At 39.2% G+C, this 12,546-nt stretch overlaps 1 protein-coding gene across 2 annotated transcripts in view; it reads right to left on the bottom strand.

Annotated features, from left to right (window-relative positions):
* Positions 1-12,546, bottom strand: part of LOC138261759 (sodium channel protein type 5 subunit alpha-like) — a 957,661-nt gene that overhangs the window by 693,479 nt on the left and 251,636 nt on the right. For both annotated transcript variants that reach the window (XM_069211083.1, XM_069211084.1), the window contains 2 exons: positions 9,523-9,651; positions 3,332-3,423 (listed from right to left, as the gene is read on the bottom strand). In XM_069211083.1, the coding sequence (XP_069067184.1) occupies positions 3,332-3,423; positions 9,523-9,651 (221 nt within the window). The remainder of the gene's footprint in view (positions 1-3,331; positions 3,424-9,522; positions 9,652-12,546) is intronic.

Here is a 12,546-nt window from a genome sequence, read left to right as displayed (position 1 = left end):
AGTGTCATTTGACAGCAATTCAGATGCGAGAGTGGAAGAGAATGTGATTGTGCACACAGGGCAATTCAATGTGAATTGACACATCGTGTAGTGTTACTTATTTGAACACATTTAACAACTGTACAAGAGGTTATTGTTTTAATAGTATAATATAGGTGTCCAGTGTTTAAGCAGAACTGTCACCAGCCAATCTGAATGGTATCTTTAACCCTTCTGATTAGTTGACAACTACCCGTTCACTAAAGCAATGTATCGCGCTCTCCTCACAATAGCATGTCACAGTTCAAGGAACACCAGAACACTAGTGGCTTAATGTTTCATGCAGAAATCCACTTGTAGAGCAAATTACGCAAGGGCGGCTCCTCCTTGTGGGTGGAGGAGCGTCACCCCCCACCAGCAGCAACCGCTGTAAATCCTTTCACAAGGAAAGGATAATAAACTGCGTTTAATATCCTTTCCTTGTGAAAGGGGCGGGCCACAGGCTGTGACGAGCAGCGGGGAGTGCTCTGTGAACTCCCCTCAGAGCGCATGTGTGTTTGGCCGGCCCAAGACAGTTGCAGGGCTGGAGAGAGCCTGCACAGGGTCCCAGTCTGCCTGGGAGTTCCCCACCTGGGCACTCCCAGCCAATCCTGATGCTATTTTGACGATTGGCCATAGGGCAGGCTGGAAGTCTGTGCCTGCAGGAAGAGGTGAGGAGCGGCGCGGTTCTCCAGGTGGCGGCAGAGGTCCAGGTATAGAATTTTTTTTCAAAAGGTGGTTTGCACATTATTCACATTTCCCTCATTCCTCAGACTCCTTCAATACATAGGATATAATTAAGACCACTGGACTGACAAAATCTGAATTACATTCAAATAGGAAAGCTTAGAATATATTTGGTGTGTGGAAGACCTGTTTGTGAGTTTGGAAGGATCAATAAGTGTGCAGATGTTTCTGCAGGTGTTACATGCCTGGGCGTTCCCCTTGGGAATAAGGTGAACACAAATTCTATGGGTATTCAGAAATATGTACGATACCCTTTCCACACTTTTCAGCACTTCTAACTTTACACTAAAATAAGCATAATAAAACTAGAGCAGAAAATCATCCCACGTTTTCCAAGGCTGGGGAAAATGAAGTGTATACGTAGAAACATTGCTAATGGAATTAGAAAAATGATCATAGTCAAATTTCATGAAAAACTTGCCTGCACCAGCAATGTTGCTTCAATTGCAAGGCATTAAGCTCGTGTGCCGAGGGATGTCCAAACAGGTAAAATTTATGTATCTATGGCAGCAGAGATTTACAATGTTTTCAAGATTTGCACAATTAGTATTTCTATTTTATTATCTCAAATGAGGAGGACCTGCCTTGGCAATTCGGATTGTACTGTTCTGATTGGAGTAGCGTCAGCACTGATTTGTATATCTTTGGGTCCCAACAGATGTGGCATGGTGTGCAAAATAAGGATGGACTCAATACAGTCCTGAGTAACTATCAGTGGCTGGGATTAATTCAAGCATTCCATCATGATTTTTTGGTAAACTTTAGTTTGTTGCCCTAAGTGGTACAGTTATGCCCAGACATGGGTCCTGTGCACGCTGTGTCGCTGGAACTAGGCCTTACATGGCTGATAAGCCCATTACTTGGGTAAAACTGGTCTTGGGTTGCTCATGTTCTGGTTGAATGAGGACCTGACTTGGCAGTTCAGACAGGACTGTCCCAACTGGAGCAGGGTCACGACTGATTTGTATATAGCTGGGTCCAAACTGAGGTTACATGGTGTGCAATATAACAATGGACTCAGATGTGGCCCTGAGTGACTATCAGTGGATGAGATTGATTCAAGCATTTATCTATCACTTTTTTTGTATACTTTAGTTTGTCAGCCGAAATGGGACAGATATGCCCAGATGTGAATTCTCTGCACACTGTGCACTGGAACCAGGCTGTACCTGGCTGATGAGCCCATAAATAGGGTGAAACTTGACCTGAGTTGCTTGTGTTCTAGTTCAGCGAGGGCCTGGTCTGGAAGTTCAGGCTGGACTGTTCCAAATGGAGCAGGTTTAGGACAGATTTGCATACCACTGGTTTAAAACCGAGGTGGCCTGGTGTGCAAAAAAGCAATGGACTGAAATGCGGATGAGTATTTACCAGTGGCTAAAATTAATTTAAGCATTCCATCCATCACTACTTTGTATACTTTACTTTGTTGCCCTAAATCACATGGGTATGCCCTGATGTGTATCCTGTGCATATTGTGTCACTGGAACCTGGCTCTACTTGACTGATGAGCCAATAACTGGGGTAAAAAATGGCTCTGGGTGGCTTGTGTTCCGGTTCAGGGAGGGCCTGGCTTGTCAGTCCATGCTGGACTGTTCTAATTGGAGGGGGGTCAAGGCTGATTTACATATAACTGTGCCAAACTGAGGTGGCATGGTGTACAAAATAATGATGGACTGGGATGCAGCACCAAGTTAATTCTAGCATTCCATCCATCAATTTTGTACACTTTAAGGGCCATATGTACGAACACATTTTCCCATAGACATAGAATGGGTAAAACCCTTTGATACATCTGGCCCTAAATGTTTCAAACATAGTGATGTCACTGTGAATTCTGTGAATTCGTTAAAGACTTAAAAATCTAAAATGAAAACTGTTTATAATAGTATCATTAAGGCCAACATGATCTGGAGTTAGTTGATTCTACGTATATGGGAAAAATCTAGAAAGCCATTGTCAGCAACTTGCAAAATACGTAAGGGATTTTATCAAATTTAATTTAGGTCATGCAGTGTAGCAGAAACAGCGTCATACTTTGACTTTTCCGATGACATTACTTTTGCCATTACATGTAACTTCATAAATTACATCATCAATGACATCAATAATGACAACTGAGTCATAGTGCCAATGATATTATCATCGTCATTCTCCATGGAAAGGACCAAGACGTATACAAAATTACAACCAGGTAGAAAAAGACAAGCAAATAAAGATAAATAGATGGGCAAGTAGAAAAATAAAATGAAAGGCAGAAGGTAAAATGGAGAACGCTAGACAGAGACAACGGGGTATGGGTGGAGACAGCACAATAGGAACACAGATAGATAGCCAGACAGAAAAAGATAGATAGATAGATATGCACTAAAACTTAAATCTGTAAAGCAACAGAGGAGCAAAACTGCAACAAATTGAAAAAGTATTCTATTGACAGGTGCATTCCCTTCATTCCATTCCCAGTCAGTACCTAGCATGGCATTGCACCATGTGTTACGTTCATCTACGCTCTACGAGGACATGGAATGTGGGCTAACGTAGCAGCCTCAGTGTTTAACCTGAGTCTCACCTGGAATGACCGAAATTGTTTTCAATGCTCGAAGTACTCTGAACGTTCGCAAGGCTGAGACATTGCCCAGGTCCACAAATTCAGTTGCATATCTGTAACAAGGGAAAGTCACACACAAGACAGCGACAAGAACACCATCAGGCAACAACAGTGAATGGGGGAAGAGCAAGCAGGCAGACAAAGAGCATCACTTGAAGCAGGAGTCACTAGTTACTGTAAGAAGAGGGGGCTCCTTACCTGGAATTACTGAGATAGCTTTTAAAGCTCTCAGGACTCTGAAAGACCGAAGGGCTGAGACATTGCCTAGGTTTACAAATGCGGTTACATACCTGCAGAACCAAATCACAGTTACTTGCTGTCATACACCATGGCATGCAAATGAATGAACAATGTTACCTGGCCATTGACATTGTTAAGGTGCCTATCCAGTGAAAAGTCCCTTCGCATCCCAAGAACAATGTTTATTCCAGAGCTGGAATGATGGATCCCTTTGTTTGGTTATATGAGAGAAGGGACAGTTCCCACAGCAGAATTTAACACCAGACAGACCCTTTACACAATTTCACATATTGGTAAGCGGTATTTGCAATAACAACAATAAGAAAGATTAACTGTCGGGGTGCCAGCTCCATAGTCACCTAAATTATGAGTCGGCCTGTGAATTCCGATCCTTGCTCAAACCTGTGTCTGTGTAAGGATCACAATCCAAATTAATGTGGTAATTACCACACCCCATATAAAATGGGTAATTTCCACTATTGCTCTGGAAGATAAGCAAAAAAGCCCAGGGCCGAGTGCTTTGTGTTTCATTCACTTTAACAAGCGCTACACAATAATCGCAGAATGTTCAAAGATATTCTCAGTGCTTCAAAGTTACCTTGGGCCTTAAGCATGCCTAACAAGCATAGGTTAAGCCAATGGATCTGAGTTTGGCTGAGGCCATTTTAGCTTTGCCAATCCTTGTTTTATTTGTGAATATTTTGTGAACGAAGACATGACTTGTAAGCTTCCCAGTGGCAGTATTGGGGGAGCTGCTGGGTGCTTTCCTAAGTAAAACAAGCATTATCTACAACCTATACAACATTTAATAGACCACACAGCGCAGCAGTTGTCTCTGGCATTAAGGGGACTTCCTATTGTGTGGAAGTGCACACTGAGCAAGAGCAGAATGCCATCCTTCATAATTAGTGGTTTGTCTATTTGTATCATGCTGTCTGCTGTGATGGGATGAACCAAATCTTAATGACACTACATTAGACCAATGGATGAAAAAGGGCAGACTGAAGGCCTCAGTATGCAAGTATGTACAATACATATATATTTTTGCAAAACAAAAGGTCTTGGCTAGTGCCAGGCCTAAAAACTGTGATTTGAGAGTGCCTGATAGTGCATGCTTTCTGTTATGCTGCTGTTCATAGTTCTCCCCCCAAAAGCCTGCCATCAACACACAAACATGAATAGGGACACAAGGGCTTATTCAGCCCGACTCTCGCCTCATGGTTACTGTGCCACATGTCGGCAAAAGCTTCATTTGAATACTGTGTCAACGCAGAATGTAATTATTATTTGTCCTGCAGCGCATTCGAGCTGATAATTTTGCAATTGTGAAGAGCGAGAGATGTATTCTAACAGATCAGGCCCAGTAATGACTTGAGTATGGTCCAAACCGCGCTGCTCACTCAAGCATGTGCAGAGCGTCTAGATAGCAACTCGTATCTAACTAATTTTGTTTCATTCTTCGGATTAAGAAGAGGATGTTTTTCTCAGGCTCCATCCTCACATGTTAGCAGCACAAATTAAAAGATGTCTTTCTAAATCCATATATTGGCATTTTTTGAGCTTTAGAAAATAATAGAAGTAGGCGGATATAGGTAGAGTTAAGAGGGGATGGTTTCATTCCATAACTTGCATTGGGGTAGGGGCATCAGAAGCAATGTTGTTAGTGAATGCTTGTGATGTGACCTTGTCATATTCTTCATGAGGAATAACCTGGAACTGGACACCTCTCTCTGTTCATCAAGACCTCTTCCAAATTGTCGTTTATATCTCTCACGTAAAACGCAGCCGGCCAGGTAACCATGGATACTAGTTGATGTCACATGATTAAAGGGCAGTGTCCAACAGGGTCCTCACTTGTTTTGGTCAGCTCCTTTTAAAAGTGCACCTTATTGCAAATGGCATAACAAAACTTGAAAGTACATCAAGGGGCTCCTCCCCCTCGACCGAATCAGGAGCTCCGAGGTGGGGGTCCACCGCAAGTGCACAGGTTACTGTGCTGCGTGGGGGCCCTGGAGCACAGGGGCCATCCCACACCATAGGGACTGCGGGGGCTATTGTAGCACCAGTGGATATTGCTTCAGAACTATTGCAACATCTCAACTCAGGTGCTTGGCTGTGCAATTAACATAATGACGTAATCTAATAATTCCGATTACGTCAAACTCATTCCTCATGAAGGATCATTGTATATTTCCTAGGTGCATCAAGATGTCACAGCCATAGGGATTAGAAATTTATATCCCATAAATTGTACTTGTGTATTTTCTTTGCTGCTGAAGCCAAGGGATAGAGTGCCAAAAATCTATCACAGATTAAAAATGTATCCCCTCCTTTAGATAGCCCAGAGAACTCCACACAGATATCATGCCAAAAGGCCCCAAAGTTATTATGGAACTGTTCTTAAAAAATGAAAGTCTAAAAACATCCCTAACCTGTGCTTCATTCGGTGCCTCCTGGGGGAGGCACCATATAATTCTACTTTTTTTTCAATGGAACAACGTGTTGTTAAAACAACTGATACTGTATATTATTAACCTGAAATCTGTGGCAATTATAGAGACTTTGATCAAACTAAGAGGACCATAAAGGAACAATGTGTTTCAAGTTTGTTTTCAGCCATAGCTGATCCCCTTATGCAGGTCTGTCATCAGGTGCAGATATTTATGCTCTGATGCCTAGAGTTCCAGACACATTAATATGAATTTGCCAAATGCCAGTTGCATGGTTCCAGAGGAAAGGAATTAAATGAAAATTGGAACTCATTCAGGCCTACATTCAGCAGAACAAGGTCCAGAATTTGCCAACGTTTGTGTTGACCTACATTTTGATTAAACAAGATGTCAAGTTGCCAGATATCTAAAAGCATGGCCTATGAGCTCTGCCTTTTAATGTTTACTCACTAGCTGAATAAGTTGACCCTTGTTTATTTCTGCAACGTGGGGCAGGCAAAAAATACCAAGGATTAGTGTGGTAATCTCCATTGAGCTCAACTTCTGAAAGGGTAATTCCATCCAAAGGAGAAGTTGCCAATTATAAAAAGTCATTATTCCAAAATAGAAAAAAATATTAGAGCATTTACTGAATAACAGTGGGTGCAATTGTAAATTCTGATGAAGGGACGGGAGACAGGTGATAAAACTCCCATTTGTGGGTGTATTTAACAGACTGTTGATGTTAGAGTCAAACACAGGCACCTGAAGATTTGAAGGCACTGAAATATTTTGAATAAGCATTTTGGAATGCTGCAGGGTTATTTAACAATTTCTGAAGAAATACAGGCCTGAAGTTGTCTGACACAGAAATGCCCAGTGGTTGTTCCACCTGTTACTTTGTTAAAGGCACTGGTGCTCATGAACCCCATTGGTGTTGACTTCGTACCCAGTTAGATGGAGGTGCTTAATTGTGAACAATGAGAGGTTCTGTGATGCTTGTAAACCTTCAATTTGTGACCTGTTCACAATAAATGTATATTTCAGGTACTGAATATGCTTGAAGAAATGATCCAATTGCATGAGCATGTTTGTGTTTACTGTTAACCTTTGTTGCATTGAATAAATGTTTTTTGTCTATAGATTATGGTTACATGCCATGGACATGATACAAAATGGTACCAAGGGCAATATTTACCAGCTCTGTAGACATTGACTAGCCAACACGTTTCACTCCGTGGCTTAGTGCAAACAAGCTTTATCAAGGCTTATCAGTGACGCATTGTCTATATTCTTCTTGAAGTGGTTTGGTGGAATGGATAGGCGTTGCAACACAAGAGTGGGTATTAGAATTCTATTGGATGTGATGCTAAAGCAGATGTATGAGCCCGAGTCCTGGCATCCTGTTCTCAGCTGCATTAACTTTTCATCTTGAGGGAAACAGTCCAGAGAAATTCACAGTCCAAGCACTGAAGTGACAAATTCTAATGAGAAGCACTAACATAAGTGTTAGCACTGTGTTCATTGTTTCTTATTTGTAGTTGGTAGGTCATCACCTTCCTTTGAGAACTTTGACAGGAAAAAGCCTACATGTACCAAGGAAATTACAGAGCACTGATAAACCACTGGGAGTTCATGGAACAGTGTTGTATATACCCTGGGAAGGCTCAGCTTGGTGCTATTAAACCTCTGATTGATGAAATGTGGAGACAGATAACATGCTGTTGTAAGGGGCATGCTCAAGCTCTGTGCATCTACTAAAACCTAGATGAAGGTAATTCAATGTACGGTCAAAAGGCACGTGACATTCTCCTCCATCAAATCTGGTTTTGATGGTCGTTTGTAGTTTTACTATTCAAACGTGTGATCTGTCAGGCCAACATATAGGTGGATATATCTAGGAGCCATTGGTAATGGGGAGTGTTTTTTAATTGTTTTGAGTAATTTGATTTCTTGTGCAATCGGTTATGTATGGATTCAACTGTCATGACGTCCCAAGCTACTTTTTTAGTTCTGTGCCAGCGTTTTAGAATTACTAAACTGGTAAAATGGAGGCACTGTAAATATTTTGTTCCACTCTCCAGCAACACAAACAAATACGTTTACCCAAAATAAACTCTACAAGCTCATCCCAGCGTTGACTTCAGAGTCTCTGTTGCATCACTTGCAGGATACCCTTACACTAGGTTGTTTCTGCACAAATCTTCTAAAACATGAAGAATCTTAAAACTTTCAAATTTGACGGACTAGGATTGGTTGTGTTAAAACATGTTGTGAAATAACTTCTCCTAAATTAAAGATGACAGATTCTAACAAAAAATATATGAGCTGATATCTCAAAAGGTGCAGTGAGAAAGGCATAACCAACATTTTGCATTTAGTATTAGCACAGCACTAACTACGAGTCAGAGCAAATTTTCCAAACATAGATCATTTTGTACAGAATATAGTATAAAATGGAGTGCAGAGCTGATGCTAAAGCCTTATAGACTGTTCATCCCCATTCACACAAATGTTTACAACATTTCTAAAACATACTGTATATGAGGCTAACAATCACATTTTTAAATTATGCAAAGTAACACAAGATATTCTGAAATATTGGCAGCTACTAAAACGCAAAAATCCTAAGTCAGGTGCAATATACTACAATCGGCTCCAGGGTTTAGTTGAAGCTTCTACTGCAGCCAATATTTAGCTCTTTTGCTAATATACACTTCCCCTTTTTCCACTTAACTAGAGATTCAAAATAATGCATCAGAGAATAGACACTCAAGAATATTGTCAAAAAAGATTTGATTTGTTTCAGAGTGTACTAAGTTATAAAGCCAATTACCTGACCTGAACACGGAGTATAAATTAACAGAGGAACGATAGCTAAATCATTCGTTTTCTGACCTTCACGGCCTATTTAAAGAAAAATACCCATAATTTCAAATTTCAGAGCTTCACAAGGAATGTAATACATTTTTCCTAGGGAATTCAATTTCCAGAGGCCAGTCCGTCAAATATTACTCCTAATTATTAAGTGTCATGGGTGGATATGATAGGGATTTCAACATCACATTGATCAAATATCCTAAATCAATTTTGCAAGTGACATGGTAAGACACTGTTGCCAATGTCATCTTATTGACAATGGAGTAAATTCATATAATCTGTGTTCTTTGTGTTTGGAAACAGACGCTGATGTTATTTTAGAAGCTACACCGAATTATGGGTAAATCTGGGTGAATTAAGTCAGTCACTGCATTTTAACTCTTGTGAGTCGGCTTATTTCCCAATGTCGATCTCTGAAATATTCCTTATCCTTCCAACTTGTACCAATACCAACATGGTCAAGGTCTTATTGACCAGCGCAGTGCTTGCCTTACATTCAAACCACAACAGTAGTAGAATCAATAATATATTAAAACATCAACCACCACTGAAATTAAATCAAGCACAAACTGTGTACGGAAAAAATGGAATAAAGGTACTTACGCCATAACAATAACACTGAAGTCCAGCCAGTTCCATGGGTCACGAAGGAAGGTGAAACCCTTCAAGCAGAATCCTCTTGCCAGTATTTTAATCAATGATTCAAATGTGTAAATGCCAGTGAAAGTGTACCTATATAAATTGTTAAGAAAACAAAGAGAATTAGCAGGTAACAAATTTGATATTCAGCCCACTAATATTGTGAGCCAGCTTGGCTGGATCCAAAGAACGTGTGATTAATGCAACAGCACATGAGCTCTTGGTCATATGATGGTTAATAGATTCTTTGTGAAAGCTTATGATTAAATTGTTGTCAAATCAGCTATGAAACATTACCAAGCAAATAGGTTTATCAACTAAACAACATGACAATTTTCTATGTTCTTACTCAACAGCAAGTCAATGGAAAGCATGAACATGTGCATCTGTAGGTAACTGATTTTGTTTAATGTGTGTGCATGGAATGTGATCATATTGCTCATACCTTTCAAATCTCTTTCTCATCTAACATGAGAGAACATTTTGGTGCCATGTTGGTTGGAGAATTTCCAGTGGCATCTCCATGCAAAGCATATTTTATTGTACTGCATTGACGCTACATTCGTGAAGATGACAGCATTGAACTATACCTATATTACTCCTCCGTTTGGTTTCAGTAAAGACATTTGTCTTTCTGCCAACTAGTCCTTTAAAAAGAAGGTATACATTGTCCAAATTTGTGTTTCTATCAATGCGCCTATGAGTAATTTGTTTTCATATTTTTTAACATAGCATTTCCTTGCCTCTGCAATACACTATGTTTGAGTTGTATTTTAACAAAGAAATAGTTTTCTTTCTGTTAAAATATGTTTCAATGTTAGTAGTAAAGCGTAAATTAAACATATTTTACTATTTATATTTAATTAAATAAACTCAGTGAATCTAAGTTGGAGAAATTGAAAGGTACGAGGTTGGTCTTATTGGAAAATGAAATTAAAACCAGGGTCATTCCATGCTCTGTTAGCAGTAATACAACTACAGAGATATCCTTCAAAATTAATGTGCAAGTTCTTTTAACAGGAGTTACAATTATTTCCAGGAAAGAAACTACATTGTGCTCTTCCAAGTAACTCAATTGTGCCTTCACATCAATAGGTTTGCATTTAAAATGCATTGCTGTTACATAGGGTTTACACTTGTCTAAAATGAACGCTTTGTAATGACTTCCAAAAGAGAAAGGGTAGAATGAAATGTTACTAAAATTCCAACACTGAATAGTATCTTGCATTATATTCCAACAAAGATTCTATTTTATTCAGATAATCAGTCAATGCACTAGTGCATGTGGCATTAGTCCATTACTGCCACTGTGCATCGCTTCTGTTTCACAGTATGACTGAAGTCTTTCTCACCTTTAACACTGTGGTAAGTGTCTTACAACTAGAGATAGCAGGTATTTTTTCTTCATACATGAGTCTGAAAACTAATCAGTGCATTAGACATACTAAACATATTCAACATGGAAGAATATCGTGTGTGATAGAACTGTATCAATCCAGCACTGCCACTTAAATCGCATACCAATCACAATATTACCCATTTAATGGGAATTTGTGATTGATCATATATATAATTTTATTAATAGTTGAAACATAGGTGGGAAATAATCAAATTGGCCTCTTCAAGCTCAAAATGAATGCTTACAAATGGGAAAGCCTTGCATGTTTGCTTGTTGACCAACTAATCCATGTATTAGTTGATAATGTATTTGCATTGGACACACCACAAACATAATCACACAGGATGGAGGTTAACTGAAATCTGTGTGAATGCCTCCCGTATCACTTATTGGATTGCCAACACTTTCAATATCAACCAGAGTGATCATTCAAATAAACGGGTACTGTGGCTCCAATACAAAGTGTATCATTGTAGATCCACAGGGCTTACACTGTTGTACAGAATAACATCCACTCGCATGCTGTGGTGAAAAACATGTTATTCTTGAAAACACTTGTAAACAACAGTGTTCACACTTATAAATAACAATATTAATATCAATAATGTGCTAGCAGTACCATTATGTATAGTTGATGTGATCGAAGCATTTTAAAATGTGGCCTGATTTCATACACACCCAACCCATGTGATGTTCATGTAACTAGAAAAATAAGCACCTGCATTGACCTAGTCAGTCCTTAACTACCTATGGTTAATAATGCTATGCCCAGAGTTCTCAACATTGGTAATAATGTAATATTTGTGATACTCATGCTACCTCTTCTGTCTGGTTTTCACTAAATTCTCTTTATTGATCCACTAAATGGCAGCTCTATAATGTTTTTCATTGAGATTAAAAGAAACTACACAAGGAAACTCATAAGTTGTCTTGCACAACCAGAACAATTCACAAAACACATTTCCATTGCATCCCTTTCCATTTTGAACATTATAAAACGTATTGACAAGCATTTGCAAAGTCAACGATTCAAAGAGGTACCTTGTATGTTATAGTATCCTTTGACCTAACTAAACCCCGCACAGAGTAGAAGGATGTAATGAAGATGTCCAATTACATTTTAATAGTACAATGACTTCATCCAGATGTACCATAACAAGTGAATTTAGCAAAATGAATGAATTAGGCTGGCTGGAAATCATATACTTACTCGCTAAATACAGCTTGCAAGGCATGAAACCTCAGGCACAGCATTTAATCAGGATAGATAACGCATATTTAGCTATCACCAACGAGTCACGTGTTATCATTTCTTCCAATAAATAACCATAAAATGTTAAACATTTTTTGTATTAAGATTGATGGAAGCACAGGACTCATGAGACCATTTCTCACATATAATTTTTAATATTTTTATTTAAGAAGAAAACAAAATGTATGCTTTAGCGTTCTGGCATTTTACCCGGTATAATGTCCCAAAAACTACAATTAGGTCCAAAAAAATATATGAGTGGACGAAAGTTGACAGTTTTTTCTGCTTACCACATATACATGCTCATTAAATGATTAATATTAGTTACGTTCAAGAA

Source organism: Pleurodeles waltl, chromosome 10 (genome assembly GCF_031143425.1).
Source record: "Pleurodeles waltl isolate 20211129_DDA chromosome 10, aPleWal1.hap1.20221129, whole genome shotgun sequence".
NCBI lineage: Eukaryota > Metazoa > Chordata > Amphibia > Caudata > Salamandridae > Pleurodeles > Pleurodeles waltl.
The sequence above is the reverse complement of the archived record's forward strand: the minus strand, read 5'-3'. Positions and strand labels throughout refer to the sequence as shown.